Source organism: Morone saxatilis, unplaced genomic scaffold (genome assembly GCF_004916995.1).
Source record: "Morone saxatilis isolate NCDOM2014 unplaced genomic scaffold, NCSU_SB_2.0 Contig9, whole genome shotgun sequence".
Lineage (NCBI taxonomy): Eukaryota > Metazoa > Chordata > Actinopteri > Moronidae > Morone > Morone saxatilis.
In genome coordinates, this window is record NW_023340268.1 from 17,173,432 (window position 1) to 17,188,463 (window position 15,032).

General features: G+C 41.0%; 1 protein-coding gene across 1 annotated transcript; it reads left to right on the forward strand.

The window, feature by feature from the left end:
* The first annotated feature begins 6,233 nt into the window (after positions 1–6,233).
* LOC118342353 (1-acylglycerol-3-phosphate O-acyltransferase ABHD5) lies at positions 6,234–9,899 on the forward strand. Its single transcript, XM_035680846.1, has 7 exons — positions 6,234–6,303; positions 6,979–7,061; positions 7,220–7,622; positions 8,166–8,317; positions 8,899–9,010; positions 9,086–9,266; positions 9,537–9,899. Exons 1-7 carry the CDS (start codon positions 6,236–6,238, stop codon positions 9,705–9,707), a joined length of 1,170 nt encoding a protein of 389 aa, XP_035536739.1. The 5' UTR covers positions 6,234–6,235; the 3' UTR covers positions 9,708–9,899.
* The last annotated feature ends 5,133 nt before the right edge of the window (positions 9,900–15,032 follow it).

Genomic DNA, 15,032 nt, shown 5'->3' on the forward strand with positions numbered 1-15,032 from the left:
TGTGTGTGTGTGTTCTCTCCTCTCGATATCCTCTGGGCTCTTTATCGCTCTAAAATTATCCTCCATTTACTGGAAGACACTGGACAGACTGAGAGGGAAAGAAAAATATGCACACTCTAGTTTGAATGTCTTCCTGGATCACTTATGGATGCAGAACGAAGAGACAAACAGACTTCTTGCTTCATCAAATAATCTAATTTAATAAGTGCGGATGGGTTAAGAACTCTTATAGATAGAAAGACTGATGGAGCCTCAGCTAACCAGAGGAGGTAGCTGGTAGCTTTGTAGAACACACAACATCAGGGATGCTCATGTGACATTAGAACTAAAGCTGGATTTGTACTTGTGTGTTAAAGGTTCAGGTATGTTTTCATAAGTGTATAATCACCTGAATATAGGAATGGTTCTGTTCTTGTCACCTTAGAACGACCCGTTTTCATCACGCTGTCCCGCCAAACACTGGCTCTAGATATGAGCAAAGGTGAGGCGATACGGTTGTAATCGGCAACTATAGTGCTAAATGCCACTAAATCATATACACTGGTCCTTTAAGAGGAGCTGTGAAAAGCATGGAGCCGCCATAGGCTACGTCATATGCTACAGGTACACGGATATCACATTTAGACAGCGAGAACTGCAAATGGTCAACATGGGCGGGATGTATGCCTAATGCGAGTGACAGTAAAGATAACAGTAAAGAATGGGTTTACATCTTGCATCTTCAGTTTGCGTGTCAGTTTTTGGTCACTCTAATTGTTCCTCTTGTCCTTACTATTACTGTTTTAGCACACAATGACAACTGGGGCTTTCGTTCCCCGTTTCTTACACTGAAATTGCTATAGGAAAGGATCTCTTCACAGCCAGTAAGGACAGGAAGAATGCTTTTTATATATATATAGGCATGTGATCTTGCAGTAACACACATCTAACAAAGCCAACCCCACTGGAAACATTCTGCTCAGCGTGCTCCCCCACTATCTATCACAGTGAATGAAATAAAGTAAATATAGCCGTTGCACAGAAGTATTTCATATTCAGTAAGAAATGTTGAAGTAGAAGTTGTCAGCATTAAACAGGCTACCACGTAAAACACATCTGTCTAGTGTCAGCATTAACGCTTTGTGTCAACTGTAAATCCGGTTTAGGTGGTTTGACTCCTCATACTACATAAACCATACTGGCTTGTAAATACTTACATCAAAGAGTCAGTTAAGCCATTTTCAGACAAAACATCATTCCTCTTTCTTCTCTAGCAACATCTAGCTAGGCAAATAGTTTTGCCCAGAGTTTGGGATAGCTGTTTTTTATATTTCTGCCACCATCCCAAAACAATGGAGGTGAATGGTATTTTGTTGTGGTCTTTCCTGATAACCCTGGATAACCCATAGACCTCACTGTAAAGACTTTTCTATTTATTTCTTCAGAATAAAGTAGTTCTGTTAAAATAACACATGGTCACAGGGAGATTATTAGATTAGATTATTCAGAGTAACCTGGACATTGTTTCTGGAAAAACATGTTGCGGTTGAATTTTTTTGAAATTGAAAAAAATGTTATAATAAATCTGAGGGAGTGGTATCTCGAAACCTTAGCAGACAAAGCAAAGCCATGTGCATGGAAATCAGATAGCAGTCAGTCAATGTCATCAGTAAAATCTGCAGTGCAACCTGTATCACTACGCTTAAGGGAGTCACTAACCCAAAAGTCATTTTATTAGTCTTTAGAAGAACGCTTCAGCATCTCAGTCTGAACTCCTTCCGAGACAAATTTCCACCCAAACATCAATAAAAAATTCTCAGAGAACTCCTCACTTTTCATCTGGTATGAGCCTGTTTATCAAACACTACAGTGTCCATCGCTACATCCTTATTCATCTTACATATGGCTCTCCATTTCCCCTTTGGTCTGCTTCCCTCACATGGCCTCGTGCCCCCTCCTCACATTGTATGTGCTTGTCCCTGAGGATTTTCACATCCCGAGGTGGATCAAGTCTCTGCAAATCAATATCATCCATTCATGTGGGTGCAGCTAATGCATGCTCACATGAAAATGCAACACTCACACACACACACACATACATACATACATACACAAGCTGCTGCGCCTATAAAATGACACTCTGTATGTTCAACCCATGAGACCGGAAAGAGAAGGACTCAAAATGAGTTCTGTCGTCGTTGCCACATAAACTGAAGTTCCTTGGAATTTATCTCAGTGTGCTCATGATGGACGCAGGAAGGAATATTAGGAACACCCATATAAATAATAGCCTTTACTAATGCCAGCAGGGAGCACTCAGATCAGTCAGACAGGGCCAGTTAATAGACCCGTGGAGATGCTGAGGATAGAAATGAGGGTAGAGGATGGAGAGAGTCAGTGGAAAAGTGAGAGGGAGGAGAGGAAGGAGGAAACTAGCGGAGAAAGCGAGACAGTGAGACTGGCCATTATAAATCATATCCGCTGTTGGCGCCGGTCACGTATCCTAGCAACCAGACAGACCCTCCGCCTCTCCTCCATCCCCTTTCTATCGTCCGTTAACAGCTTGGTCACTCTTTTTACCCATACTGCACTGGGCCATGCCCCAAAAACTCTCAACAGAGCGCGGTTTGTTCTTCCAGCGAACTGTGGTTTGTGTTAACCTTATGCTAATCACACCTAATGGCAGCTGACCCTAGAACAGTGCACTGTGAACAGCTAACAGACATACTGAAGACCCCTCAGCAACACTCAAAAAAGATGGTGTTAAGCTCCAGCACTGTGACACTACCAGATATTACTAACTTTATTTTATTCCATTAATTAGAGCCCTGCACACCCTCACAGGTATTTCCAATCCCTCTGGCTAATGACACCTCCTGTTCAGGCTAAGGTTGAGTGTAGCCACGCTGCAAACTACATAAGGTCACCCAACTTCATGTACTAATAAGAATGATGAAGGTTTAAATGAACAAGTGCAACAAAGTGTTAAATAAAAAAAAAATAAAATAAAATAAATGACGGCTGAATTCCATTTAGCTGCTTCAGCTTCAGGGTTTTGGTATTGTGCACACTGGCTCACTGTCCCGGCTTACTGGTACACTAATATAACGGAGCATTCATTCATGTTATATATGCTTTTCTTCAGTCAAAATGTCTGCTGGGAAAAAGGAAATAATGCAATATTCACAAAGACAGATGTCAACCAAAGTTTGGAATGTTACTGTCAACTAAAATGAAAATCAAAATGATTTAGTCCTTTTTTTCTGGCTACATTTTTCCTTTTTGTCTCAATACAACACACAATTCATTTACAATTTTCGCAACTGCCTCCATTTCCTTACTTAATTTTGTCACCTTTCTTCTGAACACACTCCACTCAAGACCTGCTTAAAACTAGTAGTCTATTAGTCCGTCGTATGGAAGTGAGAAAGGTTTATTTTTAAATTCTAGAAACCATTTCCAAGAGCAATTTCCTTTTTAGTCTTAATAACCTGGGGACTGTATTTGGTGTCTATACAAACCTCAGCAGGATAAAGGTAATGACGTATCTTTTTTTTAGTATTATCACTGGATAAATGTCTAACTCTGCACTGCAGGACACTGAATATCATATTTCTACAGACTTTTTGGATGTAAGATCCCCACAGGAAGTCTGCCCCCGCCACAGTAAAATGTTACCTAAGTTGGCGCTATACACACACTGCCAGAGACAATCAGGATACACAATAAGACAATTTAGAATTGTAATGGCTTTGCCTCTTTTGTCAAATTTCCTCCTGATTGCCCCACGACTGATGAAACTGAACAGACTCTTTGTTAAGTCAATTTACTGCGAGACCACGGGTTACTGATTCTGAGCCTGTGATAAACCAAGAGGAAGAGGGTACACTGTGTAACCTCTAGCTAGCATGACTAGCATTTAGTTGTGAGACTCACTGAGCAGGCCGGCTCCACTCTGCAGCTTTATGCTCCACGCTAAAAGCTTCACCCAGTTACTGGTCTCCAGACAGCTACAGTCTTATACTACCGCTGCTCCTCCATGGGCTTGACTACAGCCTTATTGTCTACTTGCTTATGAAATTTTGAGTGCTCAGCAGAGTGAACGGACAGTAACACACAGAGAGTGTGTGCATCTATGAGAGCAAAGGAAATGAACCACTCAGGAACCACTCAGTCAGCCCATAGTCCGAGAGCCACAGGAAGTGGGTGGAATGAGAGGAAAATTATGTTTGAGGAATGAAGGACAAAGCAGCTAGAGAGATTGTGTGTGTGTGTGTGTAAACTAAGAGAACACAAGTACGCCACCTTGTGGACCGGGACAGGCTTGGCTCCCCTTAAATTGTCCTTGACCTGCGAGAGAGAAAATCACAGATCATTTATGAGAAAGACTGGCTGTTTCACAACTATATATGTACAGGGACTTGCCACCATGTTGGAAACATATATTAATGAGTAAAGCTCGTCAAATGTAGATTTGTTTCTTTCTTACATAATATATATAATGTATGTTGTTTGTAGACTAATTTAAATGCTAGACCACCTGAGTTCATTAGGTGGCTGCCAGTTCCTGAGGTCTCCAACAGACACAAATAACTGTTAAAACGTTACTCACCGAACACTGACTACAGAATCATTTTGTGATTGATGGTCCCTACCTTTTAAGGGATAATACCTCCTTAAATCTATAAGATAATCCTCCTTTTAGGATTTAATGAGATTCACAGTAACAGTGAAAGTTAAAAAAAGGTGCTCTTCGTATAGCAGCAGGATCATACTGTACACTCAAACCCTTGAGGATAACGAGTTAAATTAACTTTTCCTTTAATCTCTGCCCTTATCTGAATTTATAATAAGGAATGCATGCAGATAAGGGAAGGTTTAATCTCTATGCCAGAAATGGTGTTTTTCTGTCTATTATTAGCCTAGCTTTAATTTGAGGAAAGCCAAAGTCGTCTCCGTTGGTTTGTCATTGCGCTAGAGCACTAAGACCCACAAGAAACAATTGGATTTATTCTAAAAAATTAAAATTGGATTTATTCTGCAGCCCCTCCAGGCAGTGTTGGTGTATTTAATTCTACTTAGCCTTAAATTGTTATGTTTTTGTTTGGTGTTGTTGATTTTTACAGCAGCTTCCACTAGTTGTTTAATGAAGACTAACAATGGAAAAATATAGTATTCCACAACAAAACATAATGTTTCAAAACTAGCCAAAATGTTTCAGTTTAGCAAATAAATTGTGTTTAGCTCATGTGTAAGTAAAAAATGTCAAATATATGAAAAAGTCATGTTTGGAAAAAGTAACTTAATCTGTTCATCTTAATTACTACTGTTAACTTCAGTCTGTAAGGTTGTAGCCATGGCAACTGAAACCTTAGCTAACTGGAACAGGGTAACTTATGTTAATTGACATGCTAATGCGCTAGCCCAACAACACCCCCACTTGTTCTTGTATTTTACACTTATTCTGTAAATTTCAAAAATGATTAATTCTTCATTTTTTCATGTTTGGGGTCTTAGCGGGTCAAAGTTTTCATATAACGTTATATTACCTCTGTATGAAGTCACTGGAGGTCGGCTGTGCAACTTTGGAGCATTAATTATGGTTTGGCGCAGTACCTAAACGCCTCTTAACCCTTCACTATCCATGTAAAGCACAACTTTCTGAAGTCAGCTGCCTGAAGTAAGTCTGAGAGAGAAATGTCTCCCAACAAACTACAACAAGATAAAGAGTCAAGACAGAATAAAAACATTTAACTAATAAAACTATAAATGCAAATCTTGTGTCACAAGTAAGACACCTAATTTAAGCAACAGGACAATTATTAAACATTTGGTTGTATCGATTTGGTCCTGAGGAACATAACAAATTCATCTTTTGCATTTGGCACCAATCACCCTGTAATTATACACTAATAAAAATTGCACGAGAAATACATTCGCCATTTGCTCATCAGCTATTTCTTACGAAAAGGCAAGTTTTGGAGTTTGATTAGCAGAGAAAATTCATTCGTTGCCTTCAGGTGCAGTTGGAACCTCTGAACTCCACAAATTACCAGATAATTCACCGGGTACTAAACTCTCAGCAGTAGTTAGGTTATCATTACTACATTACATTATAGGTTAATCACACTACATTACATTATAGGTTAATCACACGCTATTTCGTCATTAGTTGAAATCTTTACAAGAAATTTTAAATTCTATTCTTTACGGGATGTACGTGAATGCAGCGTGATAAATTGTGCCTCTTTCTGACATGGTCGCGAGGCGGTCAGTGTACACTATGCGAAGGATGGCGGAGCTGCAACCTATCAAGGAGCAGAGGTGAGCTTTACTCCTTCAAAAACACTTTATGTTCTTCATACCGTGGTTGCTTGTGTGCGTTTGCATGTTGTTTTCCCTGTGAATGCCTTCCGTTTTGTGACAACCCAAAACTACATTGTGTTCTTGTAACTAGGAATGACTCCCTCAGGAGCAGCTTTCGTTACTAACATACCTGAACACAATCCAAACCTCAGTTAAAATTGTGTTATTTTTATGTATACGCGGTTACTGTCCAATCTCTAAATGTTGTTGGATACCTGTTAGGACCTACCAGCTGCTTCTGGTTAATTCGGGCACAAAGTGTTCCCCAAGTCAGCCTGCATTTCTGTTCACAATATTAAATCTGCGTTGGTTTAACTGTTTTTTAGTTTCCCGAATTGAGCAGTGCTACAAGGGATTTCTGTAAACTGATGTCAAATAAACTGCCATATTTCTATTTCTGATATTGACCACAAAGGTCTCAAAATACACAGTACAAACTAATCTTCACTACGCAGTCAAGTTGTTCCCAAACTGAGTTTCAGGGAAGTGCTGTATAGATTGCATATGAGCAGCACTAAAGGCCAATATGGTCATGTGGTCAAAGTTCAATGTATAGTTTGTTTTTGCCTGTTTGAATGTTCTTTATGTGTTCTGTCTGCCTGCTTGGCTGCATGTTTGCTGTCTAAATCACAGCTCCTGGATATTAAGTTGGCTTCCCTCTTGGTGCCCCACATCTCCCTCTCAGCTGAAAGATGCAGAAGAAAAAATGCTTAAGAGTAAGTGTAAAGAGCTGTTGAAGCACTATAATAAGTTGAGGGTGTTAGTCGAGAGTTTTTGTGTTGTTCTTCAGTATTTTATTCTTACAAAAAGTTCTTATTGAACAAAGATGAATCAGTGTTAGGATGAGCCCCATTTCCCTACACCCCTGCTGCAGGTGTGAAGCAGCCTTTCTCCAGGCAGCACGTCCGGCTATCCAACAACAACTATCTGTGGACCCTAGCTTTTTCCACTCATCCGCAGCCACACTCTCCACCCCACACCCCTACCCAGCCCAGGCCCCCTCTGGTTCTGCTGCACGGCTTCGGAGGCGGGCTTGCCCTTTGGGCCCAAAACCTGGACGCTCTCTCCAGCAGTGGACCGGTCTACGCTCTAGACCTGCTCGGCTTCGGCAGGAGCAGCCGCCCCCAGTTCACAGCCCACCCGGAGGGGGCTGAGGAGCAGTTTGTGGCAGCCCTGGAGGAGTGGAGGGAGAAGGTGGGACTGGAGGAAATGGTGCTGCTGGGACACAACCTCGGAGGATACCTGTCTGCTGCCTACACGCTCAAATACCCACACAGGTGCTTTGGTGTGTGTGTGTGTGTGTGTGTGATGGTGTGCGTGCTTGGTGGCTTGGTTCTAGCTTTTCTTCTATTATAAATCCACCTTTCTGCAGTAGGAAACAATGGCTGATCCTCCCTATTTTAGATGCTCCCTAGTTTAGGGAGTTTAATTAATGAATTAATTGTGTAGTTTAAATGTAGAGCATCTAAAGGTTTGCATTTCATTTTATTTCAACATCTTTCAAGGTGATGTAGTTTGTTAGTGCATTTGGTTTAGTAAGAAAAGCCCTACAGTATCTTCACAGCTACTTTATAGTGTGTGTCATTGTGTCATTATTAGTGTTTTGAACATATTTGTTTTTAGTTTAACATGCATGCCAATTATGAACTTCTATTTAAGAGCTCAAAACTGTCAAATAGTTGTGTTCATTGTCTTTTTACGTAGCTTGTTATGCATCTGCTAAATAAGCTGGAACCTCATAAACAAGTAAATGTGGGGTTTTGTAATTAAAATGTAAAATTTAGTGTGTACGTTTATCAGGTAACTGTGCGTGTGTGCAGGGTGAAGCATCTGCTGCTGGTGGAGCCGTGGGGGTTCCCAGCTCGTCCAGAGAACCCCAACCACAGCTCCATCCCAGTGTGGATCAGAGCCATGGGGGCTTTCATGAGCCCCTTCAACCCTCTGGCTGGCCTCAGACTGGCTGGGCCTCTAGGTTAGCACACACACACACACACGCACACATATACATACTTGCACATTCACATATATTCTTACTTCTGTTTTATTCAGTATGCAACATTTAAAAGTGTGGCTTGCTAAAGTATATTGTATCCATTTTAAATATCAAAATACTGTATAATTAAAAGCAAAAATGTTTTAGAAATGAGAGCATGAATGTGAGAACTACACCAGTTCATGCCAGTCGTACTGTTAGATGCATCCCTGTAAAGCCTTTTACTTCTTAACACAGAAAGGGTGTTGCTACTTGTCCCTGTGGCTCTGCGTTGTCATCGCTCTGATTCTTTTCACTTCACTGAAAAAGATGAACATGTCATCCCCATCAGACATTCTCTCTTTCAATCATCCGCTTTTGAAAGAATTTCTGACAGCTCACTCTCTGTTTGTAAGAACGGTGTCCTTTTTATTAAATATTTCTGGTGAAATCTGCGTGGCACAAAATGAAAAGCAGTGCAGTGGTCAGGAGAGGCTGCCAGTGTCCCTGTCAATGGGCTGGTTTGTTTTCAGTTATCAAACTAATATCTTGAAGTAAATGTCCTTGTTTTCTTCTCTCAGGTCCAATGCTGGTCCAAACGATCAGGTCCGACTTCAAGCAGAAATACTCCTCTGTGTTTGACGACAACACAGTATCTGACTACATCTACCATCTGAATGCCCAGACTCCGAGGTGAGAAACCAACATTTACTTTATTTCTCTGACAACACATCATACAGTGTCCAACCTTATTTATTTCTGTTTCAGTGGAGAAACAGCCTTTAAGAACATGACCATCCCCTATGGCTGGGCTGTGAGGCCCATGCTGGAGAGGATCGACCAAGTCCAAGCTGACGTTCCCATTTCTTTCATCTATGGATCACGCTCCAGCATCGACAGTGACTCTGGATATGCGTTCAAGAAAACCAGACAAGATGTGGAAATCAGGGTAGGTTCTTTTAAATAGCGTTTTTGCAACTTCGGTTTAATGTTAAATCTCTTCGCTGTGTGGTTTTAAAGACGTATCCATGGCTAGATATTATCTCAATTTGCTTTGCTTGAGTAGTTCCTAAACTTAAAGGATGTGGAGGTTTCAATACACTCATTTTATATACATTTCTATTCACAGGCCATAAATGTTCATGTGATAAATTCATACATACATTTTGGCTCTAACCGTCTGACTCTTTCTGTATGACTGTGTGTTTGTGTGTGTCAGGTGATCAGAGGAGCTGGCCACTACGTTTTCGCCGACCAACCTGATGACTTTAACCAGACGGTCCTTCAGATACTCGCTAGCACGGAGAAGAAAAGCGAAGGTCAGGAGGGAATGAAGCAGCGAGAGCTCCCTCAGTTAGATGGCACACAGGAGGGCACAGGGGTTAACTAACCCAAACCTGCGACACAGCAACAATAGTTTTACTGTCTTTATAACGCACTTTACTCTGAAGAGAGACCCATCACTGGCTGAGGACGCTTTACTTATATTTCCTCAGGCTTCGTGTCAAAGGTCAGATGATGCCACCACACTCATGTTTTGTAAATAAATGTGAGATGCAGTCTGTGTTGCTCACTTACTTACTCACATATTTTTTCTGTCCTTGGGCAACAAAAAAGAGAACTTATCAGAAAAGAGAAGTAATCTCTCCAGGGAATATCTGGTTTTGGGTGGAGGTCTAGGCAAAGTACACAGCATGTTCTTTTTCTGACCCCTCACCCACTCTGTGAGAGATATGAGGGAGAAGTAAATAGAGCAAAGGGCTGGTGTGTTTTCCAAGAAAACCTCCTCACTTCTCCGGAGATGCTCTGGGTAAAGAGCGGCCAGCAGGTGGCAGCACAGTAACAGCGTGCTCACATTACCTCCCCTCTCCTTTGCAGAAGGGTAACAGTGAATCCCATACAAAGCAGCCTCACATGCATATTGAGTTGAATGACCTACTCAGGAGACCTGGACAGTGATGCTTTAAGAGCAGTACGACACTCAGCTCTCTGCTAAGTCACAACTGCGGTGACAGAATAGGGTCAGAGATGTGTGTTGGACTAAAAATAGGCCTTCTGTTTTGACACGAGTGAAACAACTTGGTCCTTTTTACCAAGAGATTTTAATTTTGTGAATATATGAGTCTGCAAAAATAGCTAGAGATGTTTTTCTTTTCTTTTTTTTTTTTCAATTTAACAGCTGTCCCTTTTTATGAGACATTTTGTGGAATTGTTGGCTACACAAATACACTCCATACACTGGATTTGTATTCACGTTTGACCATTTTTTTACGCCGTTTCTGCAAAAGTTCATAGGTTACTACGAGGGAAAACATAAGTCACCATATGAGCTTATTAAAAGATACATATAAGGTTTGTCAAGGCTTTATTGCAATGGACAACAGAGTTTCTCCTCTGTTATCAGTATTTTTGACTCCAGTGATTAAGCATTGCACTCATATAACGTTGTTAGACTTATGGTGGACAGAAGAGAACATTTTTTTTATCAAAACAGATGCAGCAGAACCAGAGATATTGTCTTTTTTATATGTGTCTTTTTTCATGCATTTTCTTACCTTGTTACTACCCACAATGCAAAGTCACCACAGACAGTTTCAGGTGTGTTGCTACCAACTATGTACCCTCGAGTTGTTAGCCTCAAGCATGAGGAGCAGGCTACAGAGGTCTGTTTCTGCTCAGCTTTTTCTTTTTCATTTTGTAGCCCTCAGCCTCAACCAAAGCTGACACAAGTGACTTTACTTTAGGCAATTTATCAGATTTCTCGCAGCTCCCTGGAGCCACAAAAGGCTTCACATATACAACTTCTTTTACACATGCAGTAGAACTCCTCAAAACCTGTAAACAGACTTTGATGTGTAAAATCAGTGGTTCCCCTTTAAGGTACCCTGTGGGGTTTTTCACCACTGCTAGTGTTATGGAGCAGTGTTTCTACGTTCTAAGTTGGTCCCCGTTTTGCTTGTGCACATGGGCAACTCGATGCCAGGCTAATCCACTGATTGACGTGGGTGGCATGTAGCATGTAAATAAGCTTAGCAATGTGCCAGCAAAGGCAAGGAAGAACATGACTGTTAGCTAGCAAATATGCATGTAAGCATTACTCAAGAATGCATACAGTGCCTTTTGGTGAGAAACACTAAATGCTAACGCTAAAACATAATTTGAGTTCATTTACAAGAACACTCAACATGGCACCTTTAATACCGTTTCCAATGAATCTCTCCAACAGCAGGATGCCCAAGGTGAAAGATGGTGTTAAAGGTTGCAGTTGAGAAAACTAACAGAGGAGAGAGTTGATAACCTGCACGTATATTGTTTTTGAGCACTGGGGACCCTGGCCTTTACCAGTGCAACCCCCTTCATTGCCTCTGCCCGTCTCTGTCATTTCTAAGACATCATCCCGGCCCACCCGAACTGTCTCCCGGCAACAGGGTAGCCACGGAGACAGAGCCTTTTGGATCGCCGACCTGCAGGAAGTGATGCTGTGGTTAGACGGGGTAATTACGGGTTGTTTGTTTTCTTGAAGACACTGGCTGGCTGCTTGTCAAGGCAGCGAGGAACATTCAGCGGGAGCTACATGTGCACAGCCTCTTGGGCTTTGAAACGTGCACACACAATGTGCCCAGGCCTCTGTCCATAATGCTCTCTTAATAAGCTTGCAGGCTTATTCATCGTGTCTCTCTCTCCGTCACCCACTCAGTCACATGGGCACCAAATTATTTCATTTGGAAAGTGAAACAAGTGAGAAAAGTGACAGGAGCTTTCATGCTGAGTTTGGATATAATTGAAGCTTGAAGGCCTGAAATAACTGCACATAAAAGGTGTTCGCACAGGAAAACACACTGTTTGCACTGCTGCTGGCAGCCTATCAGTTTATCTTTAATCAGCTCCACCACATACAGGTTTGTGCAGACAAAGCATCAGGAGCTCAGTTTTAAAAGCTAATGGTGATATCTCTCCCTGATGTGCAAGACCTAACTGATCTTTTACTAATTATTCAGACTAATTTTAGGTACTTTTGTACTCAATACTTAAAAGTGAATTATGATATTAATGAACATGGAGTCAGTCCTGCAGACAGCCATCCTGGACCAGCATCATACTATATAGGTATCCATCACCTCCTGTGACAGTCCACTAGTGTAATGAGATGCATGCATCACAAACAGGCAGCTCCAGTCCCCTCTCCTCTGAACCAAACAATTATAGTCTGCTTATGAGTGAGTGACTGATGATATTTACAGTCCAGAGATTTATTTTTACCACAGAGCTGGCAGCGAGACTGAGATTTGCACAAAAAAAGGACAATGTTTAAGTCTGTGCAGCCTATATTGTTAGTGAAAGCATTGTCTATCTATCAAGAAAGGTAATTTTCTATGTGACCAATGATCTGACTGGTGCTGTTGTTTTCCCAGCACTCCAACAATTGTCAGTCTTCTTGCAGTGAGAGCACTTCACAGCACTTCACAGCACCTCACAGTTCTCACATAACACCAAAGGCGTCGGAGTCTAATGATCACAGCATTTCAATTCTGACTGAGTGCATTAGGAAAGACTAACAGAGCCAGAGCTGGAGTTTTCCAGCTGGTTGCTTATTCTCCACAGACACAGCACAGGAAAAGCTGTCGATGTGATGACTTCTCTTCACCCCACAGAAGGAATGAAATGGATCCAAAGAGGCATTGAGACTGTTACATTGAGAAGACATCTCATCAGTGACATCATTTGGAATGAGACTGAAGTGCTACTGATTCATAAAATCCTGTAAAGCTGGTAATTTCTCTCTCTTCACTGAAACTATTGATTCTGCCGAACTAAATCTGGTCACTGAGCCACAGCCTGTCGCCAAGCAAATTTCCATGCTTTTCCCAACTGTTTGTTTCCATCGATTTAAAAGTGCAGCTGAGACTCCCTCACCCATATATTCACCCATATAATTTTATTATCATTATTTTTCATTCAGATGGCTAATTATTACATTACCCCATATGAAGCTGTAAATATGGTAAACAGAAGTTTAAAACAAGTACTCCAGTGATCGCCAGTGGTATCTGGAAGTTGTTCGATGTTTTCTCTATATTCCTCTTATATGTTTGCACTCTAGATACCTGATAATGTGGAGAGGGCTATACAAATAAAATTGATTTGACTCACACTTCATTATTGTACTCACAAAGGTAAGGGACTCATAAAAGACCGAAAACAAGAAGCTGATGCAGTAAAGGTCAAAGTATATTCTCTTTACAGCAGCTGTAATCAATATTTTTATTATTTATTACAATGGATCACATGACTACCTGAATGTGTAAAAAGTAGTTTAAAGCAACAGAATTATCAGCCAACAAGGCAGTTCTCCTCAGCTCTACAGAGCTTTTTAGCATCCTTCAGCTAATGTTTTGGTTCTATGGTCTGTGTGCAACTTTGTTCTTTGGTTGGTGATCAGTCGCTGCAATCAGCAGTGTTTTTGGCAGCAGACTGTTTTCAGCAAAAAAAGGTCAAAAAACTCACTGTACACTATTACTATTAAAAAAAAAAACACCAAATACTGGAATTAGTGGCTAAAGAGCCAGATATTCCCCTATGAGGTTGGTTGATACCAAAAACAGAGCTAAAAGACAGTGAATATTAATAAGAAATATTAATAAGCAGCTGGTGCTAAGAAGTTCACCATTCACAGTAAAAGATGATAATATATCAGTGTTGTGTGCACAGCTTGCTTCCACTGCCCCCAAGTGGCCAAAGTCATTGCAGATGATGCAAAGGATCATTCATTCGACTATGCTACTTGGTATAGAATAGCAGGCTTTCTGTTAAAATGTATGCATTTTCCAAGCCCAAGCTGAAATATGGCAGGCAATTTTCACAGACTGAGTAATACTCTCTATGACTAGTAAATTGACTTTGGCATGTAAAATCAATGAAGTGCTCCTTTAAAAGCAATGAATGTTTATTGTCACCCACTAGACTATTCAAACTCATTTGGAAAAAGACTGCAGGCTAAAATAGTTAATTACTTAAAACAAAGAGCTTTCTTGCCAGAATTTCTGCCTCGCGGTTGAGGATCCTTTTTTTGTTTGGGTAACATCCAGAAGGCCCTTCTTATATTTAAAGTCATTAAAAGCAGGTGTCCTTCAGAACCAACAGGATGGGAGGAAGTCTGCCATCCCTACTGATGTCCTTGCAACCAGTAAGCTGTCTTGTCAATCCAACTTTATGTATGCTTCCCTGGACTACAATTCACTTTACTTTGGAAGTGAGTTCAATGTCCTAAAATTGGCAGATTTCTCTGATATCTCTGCTTTCATTATCTGAGGAATTCTCATATTCTTGAAGCTGCAACTTTGAAGCTGACCTGCAGTTATCTCTGCCTCTGTGCTGCTTTATGATTTCCTGTTTAGCAGCAGAGTTGAGGCTGCCTGTTATAGATTTTGATTCCCAGTGCTCTCCAGCTGTGTCCTGCCTTATTCACAGTGCAAAAGTGTTTGTTTTTTTCTCTCTCTGCTTTTGCCCTGCTGCTGTTTGCTCCTTCTATTCCTGGTTGTACAATTTGAGTTTTACAGGGTTATTTGCTGTTAAATTGCCATGGCTTCTGCTGTCTTCTATGTAATGTCTGTAATAACTGTTCTTTTTTGATACCCACCCTGTCCTGTTTGCCTTTTCCCAGGCTGTCACGGCTAATGAAAATTTGCCTTTAATTGATTTTCTCTCTCTCTCTCTC

Coding starts and splice junctions, on each gene's coding strand:
- LOC118342353 (XM_035680846.1), top strand. CDS start 6,236: ATGGTCGCGAGGCGGTCAGTGTACACTATGCGAAGGATGGCGGAGCTG. Junction 6,304..6,978: donor CAACCTATCAAGGAGCAGAG/GTGAGCTTTACT, acceptor TCTAAATCACAG/CTCCTGGATATTAAGTTGGC. Junction 7,062..7,219: donor AGAAGAAAAAATGCTTAAGA/GTAAGTGTAAAG, acceptor CCCCTGCTGCAG/GTGTGAAGCAGCCTTTCTCC.